Source organism: Rhinatrema bivittatum, chromosome 15 (assembly GCF_901001135.1).
Source record: "Rhinatrema bivittatum chromosome 15, aRhiBiv1.1, whole genome shotgun sequence".
Lineage (NCBI taxonomy): Eukaryota > Metazoa > Chordata > Amphibia > Gymnophiona > Rhinatrematidae > Rhinatrema > Rhinatrema bivittatum.
The window spans coordinates 75,130,430-75,155,888 of record NC_042629.1 but is presented as its reverse complement, the minus strand read 5'-3'; the positions used below and the strand labels follow the sequence as shown (position 1 = coordinate 75,155,888).

Genomic DNA, 25,459 nt, shown 5'->3' with positions numbered 1-25,459 from the left:
AATTTGTTCACATACCACATCGACCTGGTTTCTTTTTATTCCCCTTTCTGCCACTAACCTTTTACCTGCCTCAAACGGCCCTTGGCATGCTAATTTGCCAGCCTGCTTCTGGGACTTGTCCTATCTGCATTGTTCCTCTCCCGCTGGGGTCCATGTAGCTAGTGCAAACAGAAAACGGGTGAGAGAAGCTAAGGGCAGCAGTGTTATATACCCTTGGCCAGGGCAGTTTAAAATGGGCCGATATATTCACCTTCACCATAGTTCCTCAACTATGCAACCATAATATCACCACCTTTACACACCACACCTGCACTCGCTGCAATAGGCAAAAGAGCCACCCTCTTAAAAAGGATGTGCTAGGGATAAATTGTGTGTCCCTGGCATCAAGCGTGCAGGAGCCTTGGCTGTGTACAGGTTAGGAAAACAGACGCTCGATTTTACAAGCACCTGTTTTTGGGTTAGGAAAATGGATGCTCGTAACTTAAGCATCTCTTTTCCTAACCTGACCGCTTTAACTACCCTTTTTTTTTTTGTTTGCTGCTTCTGTGGTTCCTCCTGTGACAATTTATTTATTTATTTTTATTTATTTAAAATTTTTATATACCGACATTCATCCAGGATATCACATCGGTTCACAGTGTAACGCAAATATACGCCATGCAAGGCGCTTTACATGGAACAGATAAAACATGTTAACAAGGGAATAAAGGGGTAAGAGAACATGGGATAAATTGCATTAAATATTAAACAAGAATTGCAATTATATACATATGTACAATGTTGAGAGAACTGAGAGAAAAGAGATTTAGGAATATTAGGGGGGAGGGGGGAGTGGAGAGCAGAGGGGGGAGAAAAGGGGAGAAGGGGGCGGAAAGAAGAAGGATGGGGCAAAAGCGGGGTACCGAAAGGGGGGCCGTGGAAAGGCAGAGTGGAGATTAGGTGTATGCTTTGGCAAATAGCCAGGTCTTAAGCTTCCGCTTGAAGGATTTCAGGCATTCCTCTTGCCGTAGTTCGACTGGCATTGTGTTCCAAAGGGTCGGCCCGGCGATGGATAGTGCACGGGCTCTTGTGGAGGTAAGTTTGTGGAGTTTGGGAGAGGGGATAGGCATGGTTGCGAGATGTGCATGTCTGGTAGGCTTATTGGACTGGTGTAAGCGGAAGGATTCATTGAACCAGTTCATTTCAGGATTGTATAAAGCCTTGTGGATGAGAGAGAGCGCCTTATATTGTATACGGGATGCTATTGGGAGCCAATGTAGGTCTTTTAGAACAGGTGTAATATGGTCATGTTTGCGTAGGTTGGTCAAGATTCGGGCTGTTGTGTTTTGCAGAATTTGAATGGGATGAATGGCGTTGTTAGGAAGGCCGAGGAGCAGGGAGTTGCAGTAGTCTGTTTTGGCAAAGATAGTGGTTTGAAGCACTGTCCGGAAATCAGGGGCATGCAGTAAGGGTTTAAGTTTTTTTAGTGTATGGAGTTTAAGGAAACCATCTTTAAGTATATTGTTGATAAATTTCTTCAGGGTAAAGTGCCCGTCGAGGATGATTCCCAGATCACGGACTTGTTGGGCAAATTTGAACTGTGATAGAGGGGGGAGGATCGAGTGGTTGGGGGGTGAGATGAGCATAATTTCAGTTTTAGTTGTGTTAAGGGCTAGGTGGATGGAAGAGAGGAGATTGTTTATGGATTGGAGGGTATCATTCCAGAAATCCATGGTTTTCGAAAGGGAGTCAGTGATGGGTATGAGCAGCTGAACATCATCAGCGTATATGTAATGGGGGAGATTTAGGCTAGAAAGGAAGTAGCAGAGGGGAAGGATGTAAATATTGAAGAGGGTAGAGGAGAGGGATGATCCCTGAGGGACACCTTGATTAAGGGGGATGGCATTGGATACGTGATTGCCTAGCTGAATTTTGTAGTCTCTGTTGCTGAGGTAGGATTTGAACCAGTTGTGGGCAACACCTGTAATGCCTATTTCAGTTAGGCGCTGTAGAAGAATGGGATGGCTGACGGTGTCAAATGCGGATGAGATGTCAAGGAAGGCAAGTATGTATGATTGTCCTTTCTCAAATCCTTTAATAATGTGGTCAGTCAGTGAAAGTAATAGAGTCTCCGTGCTGTGAGATTTACGAAAGCCAAATTGTGCGGGGGCAAGAATGTGATTGTCTTCAAGGTATTCTGTCAGTTGCTTGTTGACAGTTTTTTCAAGGAGTTTAGCGATGAATGGAAGGTTAGAAATGGGGCGATAATTGGCTAGATCAGAAGGGTCTAGTTTGGGTTTCTTGAGGATCGGTTTGACAATAGCCTGTTTCAGGGGGAGCGGTACCTGTCCAGAGTTAATGGATAGGTTGATAATGTTTGTTAAAGGTTTAGCAATAATATTGGGTATTGTGAGGAGATGTTTTGTGGGTATGGTGTCAGATGGATGCGTGGAAGGTTTGGCTTTTTTGATAAAGGTTTCAATTTCTAATGTTGAGGTGCAGTCTAGAGAGGATAGCACTGTGGTATTTTTGCTAGTCATTGTATGGATGAGATCAGGTTCGACGAGGTTGATGGGAATAGCAGAAGAGGGGAACTTTGATATTAACTTATCTATTTTGGTTTGGAAAAAAGTGGCTAATTCTTTGCATTTGGATTTAGCTAGTTCATCAGGGATGTCAGGAGTAGCCGTCTTGGTAAGTGAGTTAACGTAGGCATAAAGAACTTTGGGGTTGTATTGGAATTGGTGTATTTTGATGGCGTAGAAGTCTCGTTTTGTCGTGTTAAGTTTGTCACTGTATAGGTGTAGGGAGGATTTAAATTGTGCCAGATGTATGTGTGAAGGGTCCTTGCGCCATATCTTTTCAGATTTCCGAAGGTGGTGTTTGAGGTTTTTTAACTCTTGGGAGTACCAAGGTTTCTTACTCTTATTACTTTGTGGACAGATAAGTTTAGTTTGTAGGGGACAGGTAGTATTGGCTATATTATTGGTGATGTCGTACCAGGAGGCAAGTGCAGTGTCTGCATTGGTGAGTTCAAGGTGTTCAAGGTTATTAGCGACAGCCGAGATGAGGTCATCTCTGGTACAGTTTTTTCTAAAGTGTATGGTTTTATTTGTGTTGTCATGGATGGTAGGTGTCTTGATGGAGAGAGTGGTATTGATGAGGTGATGATCAGACCAGGGGATAGGAGTATGAGAGGGTGAGTCAGTTTGTATGAGGGCATTTGTAAAGAGGAGGTCAAGGGTATGACCCGCCTTGTGAGTAGGTAAATGGATGGATTGCTTGTAGCCTAAAGCATTTAATGAATCAAGAATGGCATCACATGGAGGGGTGCGGGGGGTGCTGTCTACATGCAGGTTAAAATCACCAAGTATGATTGCTGGAGTGTTGATGGAGATATTTGTTGCAATGTATTCAATGAGGGTTGAAGGGTTGTTATGTAGGATACCTGGAGGGGCATAAATAAGGCATAATTGTAAAAAAGGGGATTTGAATAGGCCTATTTCAATTTTTGGCGGGGGCGGGATAGTGTGGAGAATCATGTTAAATTTTTTTTTTATGATTAAAAGTAAACCACCTCCTTTCCTTTTCGGCCTAGGGATGGAGAAAATGTCGTAAGTTTCGGAAGGAAATTGGTTTAAGAGAACAGTGTCAGATTCCTTTAGCCAGGTCTCTGTTATAGCACAGATGTCTGGGTCTTGGTCGGTGAGAAGGTTGCAGAGGAGAGGTATCTTTTTGTTTAGAGATTGGACATTAAGTAGGACGAGGGATAGAGCAGTGAGGCCGATGATTTGGGTAAGGGGGGGGGAGATCATATTGGGGAGGATTGTTCTTATATGTGACTGGTGTCGTGGGTATAGGGGGGTGTTGGGTCTGCATTTGTTATATTTGAGTATGGTGATCTGGTGCTGCTGCATGTTGTAATGTGAGGTGTTGGTGGGTGGTGTGTGAATGGAGATAGAAAGAGTTAGGGGGGGAGGTTAGTGAGTAGTGAATAGGTTGTTTTAAGCTATCATGAAGTGGACAGGGCAGAAGCGGGGGTGTAGATTTGTGAATGGGTAGAGGGGGGTGAGGGGGACCTGGTCGGATAAGATCAGGCGCGACCTTTTGAGCAAGATGACAGAAGGGGGACGGGAGGTACTTGAAAACGTATTTAGCAATAAAGAACAGTAGTTGAGTTGTGTACATTAGATGGCAGAAAAACAATAGAAGGGAGTGCAAAATCACAGTACTGAAATAAGTGGTCGGAGCACAGCGTGAAGGGCAGAGCCAAGACTGAACGTACTCTTACCCTAGCAATAGTGTCTTCTTTCTATAAGTCAGAGGAACAACAGAAAAGCAATATTTGCTGCTTTTCTGTGCATGGCTTGTGCCACTTCAAAACAATGCCAGCTGTGGGGCTGGTGTTCATTTTTGAGCATAAAAAATGTGCACCTGGAGGTTGCAGTAACCTTTTACATCTGGCATACTAAGTAATAGCCTCTTCAACAGGCATTTACACGTGATGAAAGCTATTAGCTGCAGACTGGTTTGGACATGCTAATCCAGGTAGTGCATCAGGCATAAGTAATGCATACAACCGCACGTGCAGCTGTCCTTAGCACCGGATATTACATCAGCCTCATAAAGTATGATGGCACTTAAGTAATTCCTGATCCATTTTTTTCTATTGCCCATAATACAAGAGACCTCCAGCTTAATCCACAGCAGCAAGCACCCCCTGTTTCTCTCTCTATATCATGCCTTGATTTTTAACAATCTTTTCCTCATCATTTTTCAGTGGAAAGCTATTCTAATCATCATCTTATCCTTACAATTGTAGCTACACATCTCATTTCAGGTCTTAAAGGAATAAATGTAGCAATACCAGGGTTTCAGCACCTGTTCAAAAAAGCTTTATTGGGAACAATACTGAACAGAAATACAAAGAGTTGCATGCTTGTTCCTGATGCTTGGTAGTAAACAGCTGAGTACAACAAGTATCTTTTTACTACATCTTTATGCAAACATTAACCCAACATTGTTGGCTGTTACACGATAATGCAGATACCTTGGATGGCTATGATACAAGAGGCAAAGCTGTGCAATCAATCACAAACTGAAGAGTGGTATATCTGAATGGAATACAGGGTTATGATATTGGTTAGGATGAAAGAAGATCAGGGCTCTGAATCCCTCCCTCTTCTAAATACCTTATCAAAGGAACGCAAAAACATACATTGTGCATTTCTACCCTATAAAAAGGGATGATAACTGCCCAAAAGTAAGAAACATATCTACTAAAATCTTTCCTCAGTAGAAAGTGGCTCAACTTCATGCCAGGCCGCATACACAGGCAGAGGTAGGGTGGGCTCTGCCATACTGCAGCAGAAGGGTATAGGGGTAGAATTCATAGGCCTTACAGTCTATCTGCAGTCATAGTCTGTTTTAATAAATTCAGTTTGACAACTGAAGGTGGTTTGTTAGGAAGGAAACTACATGCAGCTCAGCACCTACTTACAAATGACAGAGTGCTAAGTTGACTTAGTGACAGGAATAACAACTAACCACAGTGCTACCCAAAGTGAAAGCTAAGCAACTGATCATACAAATAAGTAATCCAGTAACACATGGAACTACACTAACACAGTTCAACCCTCTCAGACTATGCATCAGCTGTTAAAGGGAACATATCCAGTAATAAGACTGATTACTATTCTCCTAATATTTGACTCAATGATTTAACCATATTTATACTAATTACACTCCTTCCTCACCTCTCCTCCCACCCCTAAAAAAAAAAAGCCAACATTCAGGCGGATACAGTAAAAGTCGTGGGAGAGCAGGCAAACACCCGCTCTCCTGTGCTCATGATTTAGTATTTAAATGAGGGTCCGTGGTAAAAAGAGGCGCTAGGGACACTAGTGCGTCCCTAGCGCCTTTTTGACAGGAGCAGCGGCTGTCAGTGAGTTTGACAGCTGACGCTCAATTTTGCGGGCGCCTGTTCTCAAACCCGCTGACAGCCACAGGTTCGGAAACTGGACGCTGGCAAAATTGAGCATTCCGGTTTTCAACGCGCGAGCTGATTTTACATTTTTTTTTTTTTTTTTTTACTTTTGGGACCTCCGATTTAATATCACTATGATATTAAGTCGGAGGATGTACAGAAAAGCAGTTTTTACTGCTTTTCTGTACACTTTCCCGGTGCTGGCAGAAATTAACGCCTACCTTTGGGCAGGCGCTAATTTCTGAAAGTAAAATGTGCGGCTTGGCTGCACATTTTCGCACGGGAATAACTAATAGCGCCCGCAACATGCATTTGCATGTTGCGGGCGCTATTAGTTTCAGGGGGTTGGATGCGCGTTTTCGACGCACTATTACCCCTTACTGAATAAGGGGTAAAGCTAGCCTGTCGAAAACGTGTGGGCTAACAGTGCGCTCTACCGGAGCGCACTGTACTGTATCGGCCTGATTATGTGTTGCTATGGAAATAAGACAAGATTTGTTAAAGCTTTAATGGGTGTGATTGGCCTTTCATTGTCTGCTTCTCTAATAAAGCTCCTCCTTAAGCATCCTGACCACCAATGACGCTCTGAGAGTGGCAAAAGCAAAACTCTTCTGGCCTTAAGGTCCGGTAAGTGCAAATTTACAGCAAACACTTGGCAGGATTCTCCAAGCAAGGGCATCTTCAGTTTCGTTAAGGGAGAGCTGAACAAAATGAGTACTAACTGCTTGCACCTCGTGTACCACAATGGGTCGTCCCAAACATGATGTTATATTAGTGTTTACGGTTCTATTTTTGCATTGTATAACAGAAATAAATCGCCAAATTTTAGGATCTTTGCATGAAAACAAAAGTTGCTTTTGCAGTTTTGGGCTCTTTCACTTGACAGTGGGAGAGGTTTTTTTTTTATTCTCTACCCTTCCAGCACAGATAAAATGAATAATACCCAGAAGCTGATGTTAAAATAAAGACACAAATCCAATTCTACTTCTTCCAACAGCTTCTGATTGCTTTACGGTTGCCTTTGATATGATATGAAAGAGGGAGTATTAGTGATTCCTAATATTAGATGATTAATTTAGGTACACTTTTTACAAAGTCGACAGGCTAATGAACCTCGGCACATTTAAAGATCTTGAATTGCTGGATAGCTGATGCACTGTATGGCCAACCATCACCCGCATACAAAATGCTGCATTAGTATGCGCAGAATTTAAAAAATGCATTTGCTCATTTCCCTGGGGCGAGTGCATTTTCTGGGGCTGACGAAACAACCTGGACAGCCAGAGGCACCAGCCATGTCTCTCCTTTTATTTGAATCTGATAGCAATGGAAGCAAAAGAGTCTTTTAAGGAGTCAGGGAACTAAAGCACCCTTGGAGGTGCAGGAATGAGGCGGCAGCAGAAAAAATGGCTTCAGCCCAGATTAGGGCTCAGGAGTGGGGAAAGGAAAGTGGGAAGACACACAAGGGGGAGAGAGGATAGAGGAGAGGGAGAGGACTGCAGGTTGCACTTGCTGGGAAGAAATGCACTCATTGTGTACTCCCTGCCATCCCCACCCTTCCCAAAAAAACATTCATCTCTGGCGAGTAAGTCCCAGAGGAATGGTAGAATCCCTGACTAGCAGCCACTGGGAGCAGAGTCTAATCCGCAGGAGAGGAAATACATTCCCTGGAGCCAATGACACAAACAGGTACTATCCTCACTTTATATACTGCGCTACAGTACTGTGGTTACTCTTATTCCCACACATCAGCGATCAAGCAAGTTCTGGGGAATCGCACAGGAAAGAATGAGGCTGCTGCTTTTTCTGCAGTTCCTAGATGTCCACAGTTACAAGAGCAGGGCACTAGTTTCTTTCTTCCTTAAGGGTTGTTTCATCAAAAACAGCAATGAATTGAGAAAATCAAGCTCATTCTTCTTCTACCCCTGCTGAATCTACTTTGGTGACTGAATGTGCATTTCAGTATGAATGAAAGCTCGTTTTAAAATTTTATTTTGCTATGAAAGAGAAAGCTTTTCTAACAGGCTGTAGAATTAGTAGTCTAGAAAGAAAAGATTTGGGCTATTGGCTTTGATGGTAGGAATCCGGGTGCTTCTTTTTCTTTATGAGATCCTGCCACGTGCCATGTTTTGTACATGCAAGTTATGTATATTTTAGCCTATTACTACTACTAAACATTTCTATAGCGGTACACAACATACGCAGCCTGAAAACTTCTCAGATTCTCAATCTCAGCCTTGCTCCTGAGAAGACTAAGGCTTCCAATTTAGGATAGTAGAAGAGATTGTGCTGTAAATGTTTACTTTTTTGTATTATGAGTTTTTGAATCAGGAACACATATAGTGTTTAATTCTGGGTAGGATGGGATGTTATCTGCATTTCAGGGTAACAGAGAACATCACCTCTTTACATTACAACTTAAAAAGCTAAGCATTCTCTTTTTTTTCCTTAAAGGAAGGCAGATCTTGATATTTTCTCTCTTAAGAACTCTTTAAAATTATAATAAAAAAGGAAATACACTGGTCCAAATAAGACCCACCTTTTTTCAAGGCTTGTTAGACAAGCAAACGAAGACTTTATATCAGCATAGATACACAGATATGTACAGAAAATCTGTTTAATATTAAGGGGCCTTTTCAAAAGACCCAATCAGGGAAACTCCTGCTTGTACTATGTGACACAATCAAGGTTACTACGTCCAGTGGTACCAAATCTGTGCTTCTAGTGATGTTCCACCACACGGGAAAATATTCCTTCTGGCTCTCTGCCATCACCCAGCACCACCAGAAATCCTTCTTCTCTCCTTCGTTGGGCCAGTGATGCCAATGCCTTAAATGTCTTTGGTTCGTAAATGGCTAAGTCAGAGATCACCTTTCGGTTCAAAGCTACCTGTGTCTAAGACAAGCAAGCAGAGAACAGGGATAATGAGATCAATTAAACACTCCCATCCTTTTAATAAAAAAAAAAAACAAAAAAAACCCCCTACTTATTTGCATGGGTAGCTCAAGTTAACAACAGATGCTGTATTTTTTCTCAATTCCATCTTTAGAATAAATGGTAAGAGTTCTATGAAAATAGAAATTAACAGAGCAAAGCAAAAATGAAATAGAAATTAACTTAATTGCATGCAATTAACTATATCACTTATTTATCTTTTTAAGGATATTTGAGATTGTGAACATTATGCATGTTAATACCTGTGAGCCATCTAGACTCTTGGATTCATGGCATATAATAAGCCTTTAAAGTAAAATAAATAAGTATAACTTTAATATTTTAGTTGATTAGGTTGTGTACTTTATAAAAGGTTCCTAAATACCTCTATTCAGTTAAGAAGGGGTCCACTATCTTTATATTAATACTATGTAGTACATCACCTCACTACAGCTTATAAACTTTTTCATTTGTTAATCAACTTAATACAGGAGCTATCAAAGCCATTCACTTACTTTAACCAAATTACACATGAGAATTGGATATTTCAAACCATGTTCTCGACAAGCTCCTGCAATTCTGCTAATCCAAAGCTAGGAGAAAAAAAAAAAAAAAAGAACAGTGTAGGTTAAAGGCTTTTTTATATTACAAACGAGCCGATACAGTACAGTGCACTCCGACAGAGCACACTTAACCCTCTATTGGACACGCGTTTTGACGCACTAGCGTTACCCCTTATTCAGTTAGGGGCTGAAAACGCACATCCAAACCCCCCCCCCCCCCCCCCCCCGAACCTAATAGTGCCTGCAACATGCAAATGCATGCTGATGGCCCTATTAAGTATTCCCACGCGATTCAGAAAACAAAATGTGCAGCCAAGCCACACATTTTGCTTTCAGAAATGAGCGCCTTCCCAAAGGTAGGTGCTAATTTCTTCTGGCACCGGGAAAGTGCACAGAAAAGCAGTAAAAACTGCTTTTCTGTGCCCCCTCTGACTTAATATCATGGCGATATTAAGTCGGAGATCCCGAAAGTTACCAAAAGTAAAAAGAAAAAAAATTTGAAGTCGGCCTGCGGGTTGAAAACCGGACTCTCAATTTTGCCGGCATCTGGTTTCCAAACCCGTGGCTATCAGTGGGCTCGAGAACCGACCCCGGCAAAATTGAGCTCCGGTCCAAAAGGAGGCGCTAGGGACACGCTAGTGTCCCTAGCGTCTCCTTTTGCCTGTTTTTAATCGCCGGGCCTAATTTGCATAGTGAATTGCGCGCACAGGAGAGCAGGCGTTCGCCTACTCTCCTGCGGACTGTATCGGCCCGAAAGAAAGCTGTACACAGGAAGAAGAAAAAAAAAAAAGTTATGACAATTCTTTAGGGGCTCCATTGGAGAATACAATTTAATGTATCATTTTTAAAATGTCTATCAAGGAGTCCCATACCATCTAACCCATTTGCTTAGCAAGTATGCTCCTAAGAGAGTTCTGAGATCATCCCATCTGGCTCTGCAGGTGGTTTTATCATACCCTCTTCTGGGTTCAGGCCACACACAGACAATATACAGAGGGGCTCTGCCTGCACTCCCACAGGTCTACTTGGGCCTAATTCTCAGGAAAGAGGGTGATACCTCAAATATACAAACCAGCATGCACAAAGATACTGAGTCAGTATACCAGGATCCAGGAATTGGGTGTAAGTTTCTCTGAGCACTTGCTAAGCAAAAAGATAACACAAAAGATGAACAGCAGTAAGCACTAGAGAGTTGACTGCACGCAAATAATTACTAGAAAAGTATTAAAAAATACATTAAGAATATAAGATTTGCTATCTTTATAAAAGTTGAAATGGGCCCACGAAATCCATCAGTGGTCTCAGCTCCGAAGTACAATAATGAGATCTTTCAACTTTGCTAACACTGCCTGAAGCAGGAGAGTCCCCTTATTATCACAGTTCAGCACATCTGCTTCTCAAAACCTTGGTATTATTTGGTATTTACCTCCGTGCCCTACAACTCCCAGTTTGTCTGACCTTGTCTGCCCGTTCACATGGGCTCAGCGCATGAGCATTTTTAAGTATAAACATCTGCATAGCTCTTAGAAGCAATGTTAGCCATAGTTCCCAGAGACATCTAGAGAGGTCTTTCTAACCATAACAGCATTTGTAGTATGTGTCAAACAAAGCCACAGCACAGCAGTAGAAGAAAATATTAAACGGAACTATATTTATTTTTCAAAATCAGATGCAAGTACCAAGGGATCTCACTATCAATGTACATGTTATAGATATTTAAAACTCATATTGAGAATGATACATTTTATATTTTGAGTGTGTGGCTATGTATAATGGCCAACATAGCTGTCAGTCGGTGACTATAGCGTCCTTTACACGGGCAAAGCTGAACCTGTCTGAGCACAGAGAATAGCAGAAAAAAAATGAAGTGGTGGCGCATGTCAACTCAGTTAAATTACGATTGAATAATCACTGGTTTTATCTGCTCATCACTGTAGTTTGGTTGGACTCTTAAATGTGAAAATTCCTGTAGCCCTATCATCACAGGAGCATTCCTAAGGAACTTTCTGCTCTGGTGGCTACTTTACCTTTCTCATGATTCGCTTCTTAGCCTTCCTGGCTTTTGTGGCATAAACAAAAGCTCTATGAACAGCTCTGATAGCCAGACTAAAGCAGCGGTTCTTCCTTCCACGAAAATGCTAAATTTAAGAAGAAGAAAAAAAGAAAATAGAATTGCTGGTGAGCCTGGTGGTTCTGCGAGCTCCTCATGGTTTGTCACTATAAGGAGGGAGGAAGGGAGATACTGGGAAATGCGAGCGGATAATGGCTACGGAAGACTGGCAAGAGCGGCTCGGCGCTGGGCCTCGGATACCGGTGCACGTCTGAAGCTTCGCGGGACGACTCACCCGGGCATGCTTAAGAACCTCCTGAACGCGCCAGTACCGGTCCGGGCCACGATTGCGAACCCAGCGGGCCAGGCTCAGGAATACCATGGTCTGATCTCCGCGCTTTCCCCACCTCGCATGCCCTCAGCAGCTCCAGGGAGCCGCCATTTTACCCAGCGATAGAGAACCACTTCCGGGTCCCCCACCGCAGCGGAAGTTGTTCCTCTTGTTGTTGTAGGGATTTTTTTTTTTAATAATCTTTATTGGATCGCCACAGAACACTCTGTACACACCACCTTTTGTTTTTTAGCCTTCAACATTACCAGAAGAAACTAAGAACTCGATGTCATTTTTTGTATTCATGCGTAGGAACCCTCATTTTACATTTTATTTTTCCTGGAAATTTCAATGTTATAACAAATCAAATCAGTGAAAAATGACTTTGTTATAACATACAGGAATAAAATCAGCGGAAAAGACATTTTCCACTGACTTATTTTGTTATAACATTGAAATTTCCAGGCAAAATAAAATACAAACTGAAAACAAAAGTCCCTACCCATGCAGTAAAAATTGAGTTAACTCCCAGCACAGGAAGTAATATTATTTATTTATTTATTTATTTATTTAAGGTGTTTTGTATACCTTCATTCGGTTTCGCCATCATAACGGTTTACATAAACATGCAAGATATAGTATGCTAATACATACTGGGAGTTGAAAAAAGGATGCTAACCCAAAAATGGGAGCAAAAAGGCATGTTTAGCACATAAGAACATAAGAAATTGCCATGCTGGGTCAGACCAAGGGTCCATCAAGCCCAGCATCCTGTTTCCAACAGTGGCCAATCGAGGCCATAAGAACCTGGCAATTACCCAAACACTAAGAAGATCCCAAGCTACTGATGCAATTAATAGCAGTGGCTATTCCCTAAGTAAACTTGATTAATAGCAGGTAATGGACTTCTCCTCCAAGAACTTATCCAAACCTTTTTTGAACCCAGCTACACTAACTGCACTAACCACATCCTCTGGCAACAAATTCCAGAGCTTTATTGTGCTTTGAGTGAAAAAGAAATTTCTCCGATTAGTCTTAAATGTGTTACTTGCTAACTTCATGGAATGCCCCCTAGTCCTATTATTCGAAAGTGTAAATAACCAAGTCACATCTACTCGTTCAAGATCTCTCATGATCTTAAAGACCTCTATCATATCCCCCCTCAGCCATCTCTTCTCCAAGCTAAACAGCCCTAACCTCTTCAGCCTTTCCTCATAGGGGAGCTGTTCCATCCCCTTTATCATTTTGGTTGCCCTTCTCTGTACCTTCTCCATCACAATTATATCTTTTTTGAGATGCGGCGACCAGAATTGTACACAGTATTCAAGGTGCGATCTCACCATGGAGCGATATAGAGGCATTATGACATTTTCCATTTTATTAACCATTCCCTTCCTAATAATTCCTAACATTGTTTGTTTTTTGACTGCTGCAGCACACTGAGCCGATGATTTTAAAGTATTATCCACTATGATGCCTAGATCTTTTTCCTTGGTGGTAGCACCTAATATGGAACCTAACATCGTGTAACTACAACAAGGGTTATTTTTCCCGATATGCAACACCTTGCACTTGTCCACATTAAATTTCATCTGCCATTTGGATGCCCAATCTTCCAGTCTTGCAAGGTCCTTGTGTGTATAGCACATGCGTTCTGCTCAGTAAAATGTGTGGTATGCGCACAAATCATTTTCGCACAGAAATCCTGAGTATAGGACCTCTGCACCATAAACTCCCCATAGTCCTGAAACTTGATTCCACTTCTGACCAGGCATTAAATTTGGAGGGTTAAGAAAACATTATCACCACATGTAGAGAGATGCGTAATGACTTAATTAACTTTGAGTTTTGCTTGTAAAACAGCTAATGTGTGCACATATTAGCCCTGGATTGAGCACAAAACTCCTTAACTTAGCAGTAAAGTTTGTGCACAAAAACGTGCGCGCACATTAGCAATCCTTACTACATTGGGGCCTAAGATAGGCCCAGTGTTAGCGATGGAGGAACACAGGGTGTGTCCTTCAGGTTCCTTCAGCTCACTATTGACTAAGCCTAGCCCTTCTTGTTCATTTCTAAATAACCAGAATGTTTAAGGGAGCCCAGGTAGCAAATGGTGCAGGAGAATCATCAAACATTAGAAAGCTCCAAGCAAGGGTATGCATACATGAAGGGCTGGTGCAAGAGTACTAGGCAAACCTTTGGTCCTGCAGTCCCCTCCCCTATCTGAGCTCCAGTACCGCATTCCCTTCTTTGGCTGTAATGGTTCTGCTGTAATGGTTCTGGTACAGCACCCTTTGGGCCTCATGCTGGCAGGATTTTGCCACCCGCTAACTTTTGGCACTCTAGGTGACTACCTAGTTTGTCTAATGGAAGCACTGGCCCTGCATATATGCTCCTTTTCATCATCCTGCCAAAACATCCCCAATCTTCTTGGGGAGGGGAGGGGCCATGGTTTGACCCTGCAGTCTTCCTCCTTCCTTTTGCTTCCTACTGAATGGGACCCAGGGTCCCGGGAGCCTTTGCTCACAACTACCGGGGATTCCAGTTTTTCCCGTTTTATAACATTCTGTGCCTTGATCTGTCTCATGCAGGCATTTCGGGGAACATCCGCAGATTGGCAGCAAAGTTCTCAAAATATTAGGATAGCTGCTAAAGCTTTTGGGTACAGATACAGAAAAGAACAGACGAGCATGTGAGATCCCTCAAGAAAACATCATCGGGAGTCAAACTATAGCATTCAGGTAACAGCTCTTTCTGCTGTGACTTTGGCAAAGTGGCTGCCTCTGCATTATTTATAATTTTTCATTGAATTCGGCTGTTGTCCCTTTCCTGAGAGCGTGAGAACTATGAGTTACGTTAAGTTCTGAAGGTGGAAGAAATGGAGAGTGGTTGGTTTTTAATGTAGAATAAGGCTGTGACTTTTAAGGAGTTGGTGCATCTGGATCCATAACAGATAACTCTAAAGGCTGCCTCTGGACCTCTTTACCTGGTAACTGGGGAAACGCTCTCCTCTCCAGCAGAAGGCTTTCATTCCTCCTCTTGGCTTGAACTGCATCCCGTCCAGAGAGCGCACAGCCCAGTAATGTGCACTCAGAGGAGATGAGTTGTGTGTGCAGAGGTAAATCATAATGACATCACAATGCGTTCAGACAAATTCACAATGAGAGAGATGAACATATCATTTATGTATAAAAAGGCACCCTGGTCTCCTGTAGGAGCGCAAATATTAAATCAGGAATTATTATAGCAAGGAAAGGAGCAAGTGCACAGAAGCCCAGAATGTGATGGCAGGATAAGGACTCTGCCCGGTGTCCATTCCTTGGGCAATGCTGTGCTTTTACCCTCATTTCTTTATAACTAGGGGGATAATTTGTGATATAATGTAACATCACAACAGGAGAATCTTTTACTTCTACAGTGAAACTAACAGAGTCTATAAACATAGTATAACAGTATAATATATAACAATGTAATAATATAGTAGAGAATTCTTTGTTTCCCGTGGAACTTGGATTACCCCTTTATTCCTGCAGCTAATCAATTGAGAGTTGATTTCTTTATATCTGAATACACTTTCTAATTTATATATTTCATTCTTTGATTTACTGCTGGATGGGTATTTTACGCCCAGAGGAGACTGTTCAGTGTACTGAAGAGGCAAATCATTTCTTTCTGGAGACCTTATTTAGTTCTTTGAGAGCTTAGCTTATACTCGGTTAGAGACACTTATGGCTGCACTGGATGACATAGAGGGGCAGTTGCAACCCTAAAGCGAACACAACAGGATTGGGGGTTGGGTTCCATGTGGGAATCTGATTTTCTTCCAGCAAATGCAAATAAAATCACTGCTGGAGGTTCCATTGAATAATGCAGCTCGGCTACAGAGAACAAGGGAGAGAGCTTTTTCATATGCAACTCTCTCCCTGATCAATTAAGAACTCTAACCCATGTAAAAGGACTTCAGAAGACAGTTCAAATCGCTCCTCTTCTATGATGCCTTTGAATGGTGGCCATGGTTGTATTGATTATTTTATGCTTTGATGTTTTTTGTATATTTTTATTGTCATTTTAATATTGATCGTTGTAATCTGCACTGAACATTCTTTGAGTGAAAGGCGTGGAATATAAGCCTTTGGATAAATAAATACATAAATAGATGGGCCTTTTTGGTCTTAATCTACTTTTTCATTCTCAGAGATTCCTGGGGGAGATGGAAATATCTGGCATGTCCTGATGTTGGCACTGCCTTGTCTAGCCCAGGCACTCTCACTCAGCCTATCATGCCTTTATATCTTTATAGTAAAGGATTCCAGTTCAAAGTCACTTTGCAATTTTCCATTTTCAGTGCCACGTATGGAAGTCATCCCCTCTTTGGGTATCCCTTTGTATGTTAACCTTTTAGCTATTTCACAACAGTGCGCGTTCCTGGAGAGGGCCGCTCCCTTTTGCAGCAGTGTCTCTATTAAAATGATGTGGCCTTCTTCCATAGCCAGATGAAGGGGGGGTTTTATTTAACCAGCCTGAAGTGTTGATGTTTGCCCCCTGATCTAAGAGATAATTTGCAACATTCCTGTGCCCATTTTTCACGGCTCTGTGAAGTGCAGTCAGGTTGGTATCATCCACACAGTCAACACAGGCTCCTCCCTCCACCAACACTCGTACTACAGTCATGTGGCCAGCAGCGGCCGCTCGGTGCAGGGCGGTGCAGTTGTGGTTATCTTCTACGGCTACGTCAGCTTTCATGTCCAGAAGCACTCTGACAATCTGTGAATGGGAAGAGATAAAATGCCTTCAATCACACAAAACGTAGAATATAACGGCACATAATGAGCCCAGAGCCCAGCTAGTCTGCCCGTTTCTCCTTCCTGCTGCAGTACCATAGATGGGGTACTGCAGGGATGCTCCCTTGGACTGTGAACTCTAGAGTAACTTCTTGTAGTTAGCCTGAGGATCACATTTTCACAGTTTTATCACTACAGGCCCAGCTATCTGGGATATTTTGTGAATGGAACTGAAAGCCATGGACAGACAAGGGAAGGAAAAAACCTACAAATGATGCCCTACCACAGTGTCCCCAAACCTATCCCAGCCAGTCGGGTTTTCAGGATCTCTGCAATGAACATGCATGCGATAGATTTGCATGCACTGCCTCCGCTGCATGCAGCATTCTCTCATGCATAGTAATTGCAGATATCCTGAAAACCCGACCCATTGCCCTAAAGCATTCAGAACCATCTAACGCGAGGCACCTCTTCGTTTCCGATGCTGGATGCTATTGCAAGCGCCGTTCTGCCGAGTCCATCTTTCCCATTAATGCAAGCTCCTTTTGCTAGCAAGAATTGCATCGCCTCCGTCTTTCCGGTCTCCGCTGCCAAGTGTAATGGAGTCATGCTCCCACCACAGCCGAGGTCTGGGACCGCACCCTGGTGAATTAGCAGGTCCATTACATGCAGTTGGTTGCTGATGGTGGCCCAGTGCAATGGGCCCCAACCGTTCTTGTCACAGCAGGGGTCCAGGCTTGCACCCCACTCCAGCAGGACCTGCACGATAAGCATGTGCCCGTTGGTGGCAGCGCAGTGAAGCGGGCTGAGTCCTTCCTTCGTGACAGCTGTTGCCAAGGCCCCTCGATGCAGGAGGAACTCAACCACTTGGGTGTGCCCACTCCAGGCTGCTCGGTGAAGAGGGGTGCAGTGATACTTATCCAAGATGTCCACCAGTGCCCCGCGTTGGACCAGAAGCTTAGCTAGTGACATATGGCCTTTGAATGCAGCCCAGTGCAGTGGGGTCCACTCGTTGGAATCCCTGAAAATGTAAGAATAAAACACAGAGAAAAGACTGATTACGTTCGAGTTCTCAGCTTTGTCAGAGAGCACACAAGGGGAATATGTGTGAAACAAATGACCACGTTAAGGTTTTGCTAGCAAGTTTCTAACGTTTGTTTGGCAGCAGTAAGGGTCTTGGGTGTGCTCCATCATAGGTTCTAGATCTGAATGACGCCATCATACACATTCTCAAACTCGCAAACAAAATCGCAGGACTTCCTCATTGTGACTCTTTAGACGGACTCTAAGGGAAAGGTGCTTGTTTGGGATAGAAATCAGCATTCTGCAGCAAAGCAATGGGCTGGTATGGAGCGGTCATAAATCCTTCCCATAATCCTGAGATTGCTCCTCGGGCTCATTTTAGGAGATTATGAGAAACCTGGTCAGAGGGCAAAATGGCAGAATGCCTTATAATAAAAAGTAAAAGAAATCTGGGATGTGGTCAGGATGATTCAGTTAATTATAGTAGCAGTGATAATAATATTAAAAGTTTGCATATTGCTTGTGGCTCATGTCCCCTTGCCACCCATACACAGTCCTAATCTGAATTTTAGCACCCACATGATATGTGATCTGCTGGAGCTGGTAGTGGGCCCCAGAGCCTGTAAAACATATATTTACTGAATGGGCTGTCAGTGGCCATTAGGTTATGCTACTAGCCCTGTTTCACTCAGCTTTACTCTCACACGCAGAGGCAGAAAGATGCTCACACCAAGGCATCCGAAAGCAAGCTGTGAGGGCTTTGCATGCACTATGGCCCCTAACTTCTCAGCTTTTCTTTGCCCGCTGCTCTGGCTCTGGAAGGCGCTGCTTTAATACGCAGAGTAATTTCCTGGTGTTATTTATTTGGCCATGGAGATCCACTTTTCTGAGCAACATTTGTTTGCTTTCTCTCAATCCAGATTTCCTCTAATGCTTCTCAGCCTTTTTCTATTCTGTGGCACACTTTCAAGTTTGCTGAATCCTCCTGACACAGCAAACCAAGTTTGGGGGGATTCCCACTGGCAGGAGGAGAGAAGCCTGCCCCGTTCTGCCAGCTTCGATCTGGCACCTGAATGTGTGGGGACCAGGTCACTGTGCTGAAGCTGGCAGAGGAGGCGGGCAGGTAGGAAAGGCCTGGCCGTGGGGAAGAGGGAGGGAGATTCACTTTCCTGTAGTGAGGAAGCAATTCATTTTGGGAAGGGGAGGTCTGGGGCATGGAAAATTGAAGTTTTGTTACCACAATATTTTTGGGCTCCGTGCTCACGGCTGTGTCCTGCACATGAGAGAATTAATACTCCAGAAAAAGTCCAAAATTAGCCAACAAAATCCAACTATTTCTAGCGCGCAGACACATCCAGGTCAGAGCCTTTGACCTGTGTCCCACCAGATTTTATACCGAGAAGCTTTTCAAATTCTCTATCGGGTAAGGAAAGTTTCCAACCTTTGGCATCTCTGGCTCAGTGTCTCTCTTATTTATTTTTTTTTCTCATTTACCAGTCTTCTCGCTCGTCCTTTTTTGCTTTCCCTGCCTCTGGTGTTCTTTCTCTTCCTTCATTCTTCCCGCTGTTACCTTGATACGTTCCTTCTCCTCCATTCAGGGCCGGATTAAGGCCAATTGATGCCCTAAGCACAGCTCAACAACAGTGGTGCCCCCTCGGCTCTTCCACTGCTTAACTGACAAGACATTAAGACCCAGTAAGTGCTGAAGGTGAAATAAGAGATTACAAATTCACTCTTCTTCCAGGCCAGATCCCACAACTATACTAAAAATAAACTTATAACACTAAATAGCAATAAGCACTATAAGCACATTATATACTTGGAACTAGGGACAACAGAAAACATTCAGCGCTGCTCCCCCTTCTCTTGGTGTCCTGTGCATGGGCTTATTTTGCTTAATGGTTAATCCAGGGCTGCTTCCATTATTTCCCACCCCCAGCTCTCTCGTTTTCTGTCCTCTCTCTCTCTCTGGCCATCCAATACTCTGTCCTCTCTCCGGTGTTCTTTATCCTTCTTCCCCTATTCTCAGTCCCACCTTCTCTACCTATTCCTCTCTCATTTCTCCACCTCTGTCTCTTTCTTGGATCCTCTTTTCTTTCCATTACTCTGCCCCCAATCCAGGGTCCTGTTTCTTCTCTCAACCTCTGCACCTTTCAACTCCCTGGTCCATCCCCTCCCCCTCACCCACTCCAACCATTTTCATATCCCCCCCAGCTGATCCTCGTCATCCCCTCCCTCTCACCCCCATCCCTGATTTCCTCCTTATTCATCCCCCATCCTCTGTTTCACCTCCCAGCCTCATCTTCTCCCTCTTATTCTCCTCCCCAGCTGATCCCCTCTCAGCCCAGTTGATCTTCTGTTGTTTCCCCCTCTATCACCCTCCACAACTAATCTCGTTCCACTTTATCCAACCCTCAAGCTCTTCTATCTCATCCCTCGCTCCTTCTCCAAACATCCTGCTGGGAAGAGAGGGCAGGCTGATGACAAGGCCCACCATTTTCTCTCTGGGAGGCCCCGTGGCAGTCTCCACTGACCCTCACACACTCAGCCCTTCCCTCCCCTCATGACTGGTCCCAAGCGATCTGCAAGTGACAGCAGCGTTAGTAATGAAAGGCAGCCTGGCGCCTGTGGGCTCATGCAAGTTCACAGGCCCTGCAGGGCCCAGTCCCTCCTTACACAGGGCTCCCTGTTAGCTCAGAAACTCGGGCAGGGCCAGTGAGTGAGTGCCGGCTTACAGGCCCCTCACTGACTTCCACCTTAATGCTGCTGCCTCTGGCACTTGAAGAGCGCCGCCGTTCGAGGCACTTGTGACCCCAGCTGAAGGTTTTGTGACCGCATTCGGGATCCTGACCCAGTTTGGGAAGCCCTGCCCTGTTGGGCTGCAGGCTGAGTTTCTAGACTCTGCAGCATAGACTCCAAGGCCTTTGGCAGTGACTTTCCAAGCAAACGCAGCACAGCAGGGAAGTGTCCTGTACTCCAGGAAGCGGGCAGGGTAGGACACAAAGTCCGGACTGTTCTCTGCTATTTACTGCTTCTGCGTGGGCGCCCCGTGTCTGCCCTCCCCTCCAGTTATCCTCAGTGCTGTCTGGTTGCTGTGGGGACAGGAGGGAGAGGCTGGGACAGCAAGCAGACGATAAGAACATAAGGAATGCAATGCTGAGTCAGAGCAGGACTCCATCAAGCCCAACATCCCCACTCTGATAGTGGCCAACTGAGGTTACAAGTGCCTGGTAGGATCCCAACGAATAGATGCAATACATTTCAACAGAGTCCAGCGTAAGCCAAGGGAGGAGGCTGCCAGCACTGACTGAGAAGCACTGCTCTCATGCTACTAATTTCATAATGCAGTTAGCAATTCATGCTTAATAACCAAAGTACCATCAAACATCAAACAATGACTAAAACACAAAAGCAAACAACATCAACCACACATGACAATCCTAAAACATACAAAGCCAACAATCAATCATTCAAACGCTGGAAAATACTACACCTCCTAAGCCCCAGCCTGAAGCTAAGTGGCATCAATGCACTACCAGCTTCTCCCATACCAGTATTCAGTTCTACCAGCTTGCAAGCACGCCTGTTATCAAATGTTCAGCATGCGCCGCGCCCCCTCCCAGCATCCATGCAAGCCCAAGGCCTCTTGAAACAGTGCCCTCTGCTCTGACTTTCTGGAGTGCCAGTTACTTATTGAGCTGTGTGCGTCCGACTCCCCGGCTCTGCTCAGCTGGTCACAGGGCTTGGAATGCCCAAAGCAGCCGGAGAGCGGATTAAGCCAGGGTCGTTCCTGTTTTGTGGCTGTGCTGAGCCCGTTCTTGAAGTAGGTGTGCGCTCTGAGTGTCTTGTTCAGGTTGAGGGGGAACTGCACTGTTGCAGGCTGTACAATAGCTGGAAGAGAACTAAGGAAAGAAAGCGCCAGCCTTCCACTTTCACGCTCAAATGGACCTTACTGAATTTACCCAACCATAAAAGAGCATTTGTCCTGCTGGCCCTCTCAGATCTTCCTGCAGTATCCACAGGGGCTTAAGCAAGCCACTTCTGGCCCAGGAAAGAGACATTTTTAATTCATGAACTGCTCAACATCTGTAAGCAGTCCTTTATCAGATTACAAACATGAGTAGAGGAGCAGAGAAAAGTGTAAGATGGTAGAAAAGAGAGGTCTTGCCTGCTGTCCACTGCTCCCCCCTGCTGCAGCAGCTGCTTGACCAGGCGCAGGTCCCCAGTCCAGGCCGCCTGGTGCATAGCCATCCATTCCCGGGGCGCGCATCCGCTGAAGCCCCGGCCGGCCTCATCACCTAACTCCATCCACCGCCTCACCTGCTCGGCTTCGGCACCCATTGCTTTCCCTGTTTCAGACTGGCACAGGGAAGGAAAACGAACGCCTTGATGACGTAAGCATTGCCTTGTAAAATGAATTCGTTCCTGAAGCCTTTGGCTTGTCTTCTCTGCAAGATGGCAAAGCTGCACAGAGCAGGCACTGGAATAACCCCTGGAGAGCAAGGTCATGAACCCCCAGAGGGAGGACTCTGCCCCTGGCTGCACCCTCGGGCCCTCCACTCGGAGCTGTGGAGAGGCTCTGCTGCCCGGTGCCAGGAGGAAGCGCTGGTGTCACCGCTGCTGAAGAGGAATTAAACAAAGCCTGCTTGTGCAATTTCACTTGCAAGCACGGGCATGTCCTTCTGTTAAATGATAACCAGTGATGGGTGGCCTCCGGACGGGAAGGGTCTCTGCCCATCGAGATGACTGTTGCTAAGACCGGTGGCACCTTGGCCGTGCCAGGGAACGTGGCAGGTCTCGGCGGAGAAACGTCCGGTGACAGAGGAAGGGGAGAGTCAGCCCTGGATGCTGCTTCAGCCTTTCAGCCATAGCTAAATCCATAGCACTGACCTCAGCCCTGCCATCTGAGAGACGGGACCCTAGCCTTGTGGTGCTCGACTCCTGTTCCACTCCCGTTTGTAATCTGATGCTTTAATTGGTTGGGGGAGGGGAAAGGAGGCCTTTGCTGGGACAGGTTTCATACCTGACTCTGGAAGAGACTTTTGGCAATGGTCATTAACATTGCTGTGTCCCCGGTGAGGAGGGTAAGAGAGTCCTAACCCCACCACCAGCCCCCATGTTCTCAATATCCACAAAGGGGTCGTCCTCCACTAAGGGCTCAGACCCTAGGCATGGATCGCAGCCAAAAAGAGGCCACAAACAATGCTCTTGCTATTCAGTCTGAATACAAATCTCCTGGACTCTAAAGTGCTGAGCGATATGGACCGAGAGGCAGGGGAAGCCACTTAATCTCCGTTTGCCTCAGGTTAAGCATTTTGGGGCAGGGATTTTATTGTAGCTGAATTACTAATCGTGTTGTCAGGCACCTTGGGGCCGATACAATAAATCTCTGCGGAAATCGGGCAATCGGTATTCAGCGCCCACTTTCTTAACGCGCGCCCAGCCTCCTCTCCTGGACGCATGATCGAATATTTAAACGAGGGGTCGCCCTGCCAAGGAGGGGCTAGGGAGGAATGTGCGTCCCCAGCGCCTCCCCGACAGCGAGCGCCCAGGAGAGGAGGCCATCAGCGGGTTAGGAAAACGGACGCTCACTTTTACCAGCCTCCCTCTTCCTAACCTGACCCCCGGCGCTCACTTTTACCAGCCTCCCTCTTCCTAACCTGACCCCCGGCACTCAGTCTTACCAGCGTCCCTCTTCACGCTTTTTAAAACTTTTTTTCCCCTTTCTGTCGTTTTTTTGTTCCTCCGACTTAATCTCGCTCTGGGCAGGCGTTAATTTCTGAGGGTAAAAATGTACGGATCGAGCACACATTTTTTGTTTGGATTGAGGGAGAATAGCTAATAGCGTTTTGCATGTGATGAGCGCTATTAGTTTCGCGGGGGGGTTGGACGCGCGTTTTGGACGCGTTAATCCCCCTATGGAATAAGGGGTTGTGGACGCGCGTCCCAAACCTGCCTACAACCCCGGGTTAAACAGTGCGCTCGGCCCCCTTGTGCATTATTTGGAAAAACGGGCTAAAAACCCAAATTAATAAACCTGTCTACAGATCCCTGGGGAAGGGGAAGAAGCAGCCAATCGTGGGCCAGCTGGGGAGGCAGCATTTATTTGTCATTTCAAAACTGAACTTAATTAAAAAAAAAACAAAACCCTCCAAAAATCATTTGAAAAAGTCCTGCTGCTGCCTCTAGAGCCTTAGTGATGCTGGCAGGACCCCCGAGTAACGCCTGATGCAGAACCTGCTGAGCCCACAGGATGGCGCTGCAGTGACAAAGTCTGGCTGGCACCGACACCGCGGGCCAGTGCTGCTCTCCATCCGGCAAGGAGAGAGGCAAACCTGGGGGGTTGCAGTTCTCTGGCTGATCAAGATGTTGTGAAATCCTCAGCGGGGAGCCAGGGGGTACCTGTGATTGCACTGACAACAAAACAAAACCCTGGAAACGACAGGCAATGAAACAAAGAATGTGTTCGCCTGCACAGCCCCAGCAGCAGCGCAGATTTTGGCCAGTGAAAGGACCTCTGGGCCCATGCCCACTCCCTTGCCCCTCGATATCTGATTCTGTCCCCAGCCTTCTTGACCTCTGTTTCTATGCCAGGCAGTCAGTAAAGAGGGATCTCCTCTCAGCTTGATAATAAGAGAGCACCGCGCCCGTTTGGAGTAAAAGAAAGAACGATTCGGAAAATAAAACCAAAGAAAGGTGCCACTACCTGCCCTGCCACGGAATCTGCGTGGCCTCGGATACCCTTTGCTTAATCCTCACGCTTGTATTTCAGTTCTAAGCCTGGCTCTGCCCCTGGGGTCCTATTGCCCCCTGCTTCAGCTTAGCCAGCTGGATTTGCATGGCAATAACTGAATTCCTCTTTCTCTGCCTGGGGTGCCAAATCTCTTTTATTACCTAATTCAGTAGTTAAACATTTGTCTCATGAAGGAGCAGAGAGCCAAGGACCTGAGTTTCCAGCAGGTAGAGACTATCGCACCCTAACAAGGCCGATACAGTAAGAATCGCAGGGGAGCGGGCGCTCCGTATTGAGCGCCCGCTCTCCCGACGCGCACCCAGCCACCTCTCCTGGGCGCGCGATTCAGTATTTAAATGAGGAGGTCACGCTAATAAGAAGGCACTAGAGACAACTGCGCGTCCCTAACGCCTCCTTATTAGCGTAGAGACGGCTGTCAGCGGGTTCTGATAACCGAAGCTCAATTTTACCTGCGTCGGTTTCTGAACCCGCTGACAGCCATGGGTTAGGAAAACAGATGCCCGTAAAATTGAGCGTCCATTTTTCTAACCCGCTGACTAGCGGGCAGATTTTTTTTTTTTAACACTTTTGGTTCCTCTGACTTCATATCGCTAGGATATTAAGTCGGAGGGTGTACAGAAAAGCAGTATTTGGCCGCTCATTTTACTTTCAGTATCCTGGGGCATTTGCATGTGATGAGCGCTATTAGTTTTGGGGGAGGGGAGGGGGCGGCCCTGTATTTTCAATGCGCTAATCCCCTTACAGTATAAAGGGAAATAGACGCGCGTTGGAAACACGCGGCCAATCGCGTGATAAACGGTGCACTCAGCCTAGCGCCCTGCACTGTATCAGCCTGAAAGCGTTTTATCAAGTGTAGCAAAGCTGCCGAATATTTTTATGTAAGTGAATGTCACTTTTGGATAAAGCTAAGCATTTGAAGGCAATTTGCTCTTTCCTTTCTGCATTGCTTCTTGGGCCATCTCCAGGATGTTCTGGAACATGTGATGGGCTTTTCTGGCAGTCCCTCTGCAGTTTAATTAAATACGCTAATGAGCTTTCCTCCCACTAATTTGCTCTGG

At 45.2% G+C, this 25,459-nt stretch overlaps 2 protein-coding genes across 2 annotated transcripts; both read right to left on the bottom strand.

Moving 5' to 3' along the window:
* Positions 1–6,835: 6,835 nt before the first annotated feature.
* Positions 6,836–11,988, bottom strand: MRPL20 (mitochondrial ribosomal protein L20). The gene is made up of 4 exons (XM_029578633.1): positions 11,808–11,988; positions 11,490–11,600; positions 9,415–9,492; positions 6,836–8,860 (listed from the first exon to the last, which is right to left on the bottom strand). Exons 1-4 carry the CDS (start codon positions 11,892–11,894, stop codon positions 8,687–8,689), a joined length of 450 nt encoding a protein of 149 aa, XP_029434493.1. The 5' UTR covers positions 11,895–11,988; the 3' UTR covers positions 6,836–8,686.
* Positions 11,989–15,004: 3,016 nt separating this feature from the next.
* Positions 15,005–22,580, bottom strand: ANKRD65 (ankyrin repeat domain 65). The gene is given in 4 exon segments (XM_029578635.1): positions 15,005–16,356; positions 16,358–16,607; positions 17,093–17,645; positions 21,816–22,580. Coding segments are annotated over 4 exon segments (1,203 nt in total). The 5' UTR covers positions 21,989–22,580; the 3' UTR covers positions 15,005–16,129.
* Between the last annotated feature and the right edge of the window lie 2,879 nt (positions 22,581–25,459).

What these genes read in the sequence shown, in the direction of transcription:
- MRPL20 (XM_029578633.1), bottom strand. Translation starts at nt 11,894, where the DNA reads ATGGTATTCCTGAGCCTGGCCCGCTGGGTTCGCAATCGTGGCCCGGAC. An exon ending in AGGTTCTTAAGCATGCCCGG is followed by an intron (nt 11,601 to 11,807) that starts GTGAGTCGTCCC and finishes TCTTAAATTTAG; the next exon opens with CATTTTCGTGGAAGGAAGAA. An exon ending in AGAAGCGAATCATGAGAAAG is followed by an intron (nt 9,493 to 11,489) that starts GTAAAGTAGCCA and finishes TTTTTCTCCTAG; the next exon opens with CTTTGGATTAGCAGAATTGC.